This window comes from Leuciscus leuciscus, assembly GCF_965113295.1.
Source record: "Leuciscus leuciscus genome assembly, chromosome: 21".
NCBI classification, from domain to species: Eukaryota; Metazoa; Chordata; class Actinopteri; order Cypriniformes; family Leuciscidae; genus Leuciscus; species Leuciscus leuciscus.
The window spans coordinates 36,949,777-36,954,776 of NC_138745.1; the positions used below are offsets into that span (position 1 = coordinate 36,949,777).

The 5,000-nt window shown below is 40.7% G+C and overlaps 1 protein-coding gene across 6 annotated transcripts in view; it reads left to right on the top strand.

Moving 5' to 3' along the window:
* Positions 1-5,000, top strand: part of LOC309485523 (alpha-actinin-2) — a 27,815-nt gene that overhangs the window by 21,903 nt on the left and 912 nt on the right. For all 6 annotated transcript variants that reach the window (XM_082152411.1, XM_082152413.1, XM_082152410.1 and 3 more), the window contains 4 exons: positions 728-907; positions 1,187-1,333; positions 3,110-3,175; positions 3,394-3,552. In XM_082152411.1, coding sequence (XP_082008537.1) covers positions 728-907; positions 1,187-1,333; positions 3,110-3,175; positions 3,394-3,552 — 552 coding nt within the window. The remainder of the gene's footprint in view (positions 1-727; positions 908-1,186; positions 1,334-3,109; positions 3,176-3,393; positions 3,553-5,000) is intronic.

Genomic DNA, 5,000 nt, shown 5'->3' on the forward strand with positions numbered 1-5,000 from the left:
ACTCACTCACTCACTCACTCACTCACTCACTCTCTCACTCACACATTCACTCACTCTCTCACTCACACACACACACACACTCACTCTCACACACTCACTCTTTCACTCACTCACTCACTCACTCACTCACACACACACACACACACACACACACACACACACACACACTCACTCACTCACTCACTCACTCACTCACTCACTCACTCTCACTCTTTCACTCACACACACACTCACTCACTCACTCACTCACTCACTCACTCACTCTCTCACTCACACACACACATTCACTCACTCTCACACTCACTCACTCTCTTACTCACACATTCACTCACTCTCTCACTCACACACACACTCACTCTCACACACTCACTCTCACTCTCTCACTCACTCACACACACACTCTCACTCTCTCACTCACTCACACACACACACTCTCACTCTTTCACTCACTCACTCACTCACACACACACACACACACACACACACACACACACACACACACACACACACACACTCACTCACTCACTCACTCACTCACTCACTCACTCACTCTCTCTCACTCTTTCACTCACTCACTCACACACTCACTCACTCTTTCACTCACTCACTCACTCACTCACTCACTCACTCACTCACTCACATACTCACTCACTAACTCACTCACTCACACACACACACACACACACACACACACACACACTCACTCACACTAATGTGTGTTGTGCAGGACGTCGCTCGCTGCTCGATGGATCTGGGCGTCACACTGGAGGATCAGTTGAACACACTCAAACAATACGAGCATGACATCATCAGCTACAAACACAACATCGACAAACTGGAGGGAGACCATCAGCTCATCCAGGAGTCGCTCATATTCGACAACAAACACACCAACTACACCATGGAGGTAGAGATGTGTGTGTGTGTGTGTGTGTGTGTGTGTGTGTGTGTGTGTGTGTGTGTGTGTGTGTGTGTGTGTGTGTGTGTGTGTGATGGGCAGGTTTAGGGGTCGGGTTAGTGTTTGTGTGTGTGATGGGTAGGTTTAGTGGTAGGGTTAGTGTGTGTGTGTGTGTGTGTGTGATGGGTAGGTTTAGTGGTAGGGTTAGTGTGTGTGTGTGTGTGTGTGTGTGTGTGTGTGTGTGTGTGTTGTAACATCACTCCTTCAGTGTGCCGTGTCTCTCCTCAGCACATTCGTGTGGGATGGGAGTCTCTGCTCACTACGATCGCTCGCACCATCAACGAGATCGAGACTCAGATTCTGACGCGCGACGCCAAAGGAATCAGCCAACAGCAGATCAACGAGTTCAGATCCTCCTTCACACACTTCGACCGGGTAACACACACACTACAGACACACAGCGTTACACCGATCTTAACATCGCATGTAATTTTGCTTATGCTAATTCATTTTAACGAGTTTGCTTGCCCATAAAATCTTTAAGATATTAGGTTAAACTTATTTGGCTTGCTGTCCACTGAAGAGGGGCTCGATGAAGCAGCTTCAACTCGAGCTCTGATATACCCCCCAGTGGCTAAATGTAGGATATGATAATTGAAGGGCAAGGTACCTGAGATGAAGGTGGAGTTTGGGGAGGTGGAGGGATACTGGAACAGCTGATGCTAGAGAGAGGTAAGCGGCTGCTTATATACTCAGGCTGTTGATTGAAAGATTAGATGGGCTCACTCCTCCCTAACTTGCGTTTAGGAACTTCATTTAAAGTCCCCCTGTGGTGAAAATCCAGCTTTTAATGTTGTTTATGTGTCTATGTCGTGTTTTTAATACGCTTTAAGACAAAGCATGTGTAAGTTCATAAGTCGACAGCATTGCTGAGTATTTCCTCCTTAAAACTGCAGTGAACCAAAGACAGTCTCAAACACACGCTTTGAAATCGCTGGTGTTTCTGACATCACAAACTACCTTGTAACCAATCAGATCAACGTGTGATCGTCAACCAGTGGATCTCTGAGCTGAGTGAGTGAGTGGAGGCGGGGCTCAATTGCATATTCATAGAACCGCGCATACTAAATGAGGCAAGGGTGTCGAGTTACATTCAAGATATTTTAAGGCATGAAGACATTTATTTTCAAGGATTTTTTTTTTAAAATTATGTCCTTTTGGTTAATAAAGATGAGTTTCAAGGGATAAAAATTATTGACTACAGGTGGACTTTAAAAAGGTTAGATTTTACTGGAACAAAAGAAGAAGCTACATCATTTTCTAAATTATTAAAAAATTTTTGCAGTGGACTTCATCGTACGAATACTAATATGAGTACTTATTATTCAACTTTAAGTATGAATGGAGGTCACGCTAGTCTTTTCTCCTCTATTGTGTCGTAAATCTGAGTGAAGCGCTTCAGGAACAAGAACAAATGTGGGCGGGGCTTCATTGTGTCCGTGGGGAGTTGATTGGATGGTTGTGGTTTGCTATTGGCTGATCTCATGTGAGTGACAGGTTATAGCCCCGCCCTCGTCATCAGAGAAGAGAAGAGATGCTGCAAGAGGAACTGATTCTGATTCAAGTTTATTAACACAATAATGATGATGTGCATCCATAAATCATTGCAACATTTATAAAAAAAAATAATAATTCATGGTGACTTTAACAGATTGACTCCAGTTTATTATGCTTTTTTTATTTGACCTTTTTTTTTTTTGATGGTAAAGGACGTTACATTTCTGATACACACTAAGTGCTTGACCAATCACAGCAGACTGTAGTTGACTGACCAATCAGAGCAGAGGGTGCTTGCAGAAATGATGTAAATGTATTCTAGCAGACCCAGAAGTAAAATAATGATGAACTGTTTATGAGCACTTTAATCTCTAACTCGCTGAACTGACCCTGACTAATACAAACATGTTTTTCACGTGTGTATATATTGCAGAAGGTTTGACAGGAAACCAAACTAACACAGGTACTACTAACTAAACCTGTACGTCATGTGACCAGAACTTGCATTTCTGAAAATAATTTATCATTCATCATCTACTAGTATATACAGTATATGGCGTTGCATATTACGATATTGTTGTCTCTTTGGATAAAAGCATCTGTTAAATGTAAATGCAAACTTCTTCTTCATCCTTTGTTTCTTGATTTCGGCAGAAGAAGAAGGGTGGCATGGAGACCGACGACTTCAGGGCCTGTCTGATCTCTATGGGTTATGATCTGGTAAAATAGCGAATAATGTTCCTGCATGAATTCTCATGTCGATTATGGTTTCTGTAACACAACATCTGATATATGTATTTCTGGAACTGGGGTTAAAAGTGTATAAGTAATGATCTCCTACAGGAGCCTTGAACACCTCAGACGTCGTTGCACACGTGTGTGTGATTCCTGTTTTGTCTGTGTAAAGATCTGCTGGAATGTTCTCTGGTGTTCCTCAGGGTGAAGCCGAGTTTGCCCGGATCATGTCTCTGGTGGATCCCAACGGTTCCGGGAAGGTGACGTTCCAGGCCTTTGTGGACTTCATGACCCGTGAGACCGGAGACACGGACACCTCGGAGCAGGTCGTCGCCTCCTTCAGGATCCTGGCGGCGGATAAGGTCAATACACACACACACACACACACACACACACACACGCGCGCGTCTAAGTTTTAGATTTATGGATTTGAGTCGCATATAAATGTCCATCTGTTTGGATTACAGTTTTAAAATAAACAAACTTGATGTGATGCATATTTGACAGTCATATTTACATGAAACTGGTCAGATTTCTGCACTCAAACAATCATGGCATAGTTTATAATTAACTATTTGCGTCTATTTGAATTTATTTAAATAAATAATCATATTTTCAAAATGCATTTATTCAAATGGCTTGTGCTTAAAGGTATAGTGGAGGATTTTCTTTTTCTGGGTGGATCATCAAGACTATTGGTCCACCTAAGTGTCAATCATTCTGGTGATATGTTTACGTAAGGCCGTCGTCCGTGCTCGTCCTTTCTGCGCATGCGCACTCTCAGGTGTATATGTGTGTGGTGAGCTACGGTTTCAGCCATTCATTGAAGCTCGCCGTTCTCACCGGGTTTTTTCAAAATGTATGAGGGTCGCAAGAGAAAAAGTGTCTACGAATTGTATGACAAGAAGAGAAAGGCCTCTGAAGAAAGAAACAAGACCAGAGTGTTTTGGGGAGAATATTTCACACGCTGGCGTGAGCTAAAAGCTAAAAGCACAGGTTAGGTTTCCCACTGATGCCTCAGTCGCGAAGTTTCTACTCGACAGGTAAAGTTTGGCATGATATTTGGAGAAATCCATTTAAAATCACTGCTAGTAAAAGTTAATGTAAGCTATGATTAGCGATGCTAGCGTTTAATAGGCGTTCCCTCTTCGGGAGCAGGGAGAGTGTTGCACATGTGCATTTTTTCTAAAAGTGGAGAGGGCGGTTCTTTTCTAAAATTCGGGAAAATCCTCCGCTATACCTTTAATATCCATCTCATGTATGTCTGACGAATATAAATTGGCCTAAATATTTTTTAAATCATATTTAAATACCTTATATGCATATATGTATAATATATAATATATATATATATATATATATATATACAGTACAGGCCAAAAGTTTGGACACATTTCTATTTTTAATGTTTTTGAAAGAAGTTTCTTCTGCTCATCAAGCCTGCATTTATTTGATCAAAAATACAGAAAAAAAAAGAGTAATATTGTGATATATTATTACAATTTAAAATAATTGGTTTTCAATTTATTATACTTTAAATTATAATTTATTTCTGTGATGCAAAGCTGAATTTTCAGGATCATTACTCCAGTCTATCACATGATCCTTTAGAAATCATTCTAATATTCTGATTTATTATGAGTGTTGGACACAGTTCTGCTGCCTAATATATTTGATGAATAAAAGGTTAAAAAGAACTGCATTTATTCAAAATAAAAAAATATTTTCTAATAATATAAATCTTCTTTACTATCACTTTTTATCAATTCAACACATCCTTGCTGAATAAAAGTATTGATTTATTTCAAAA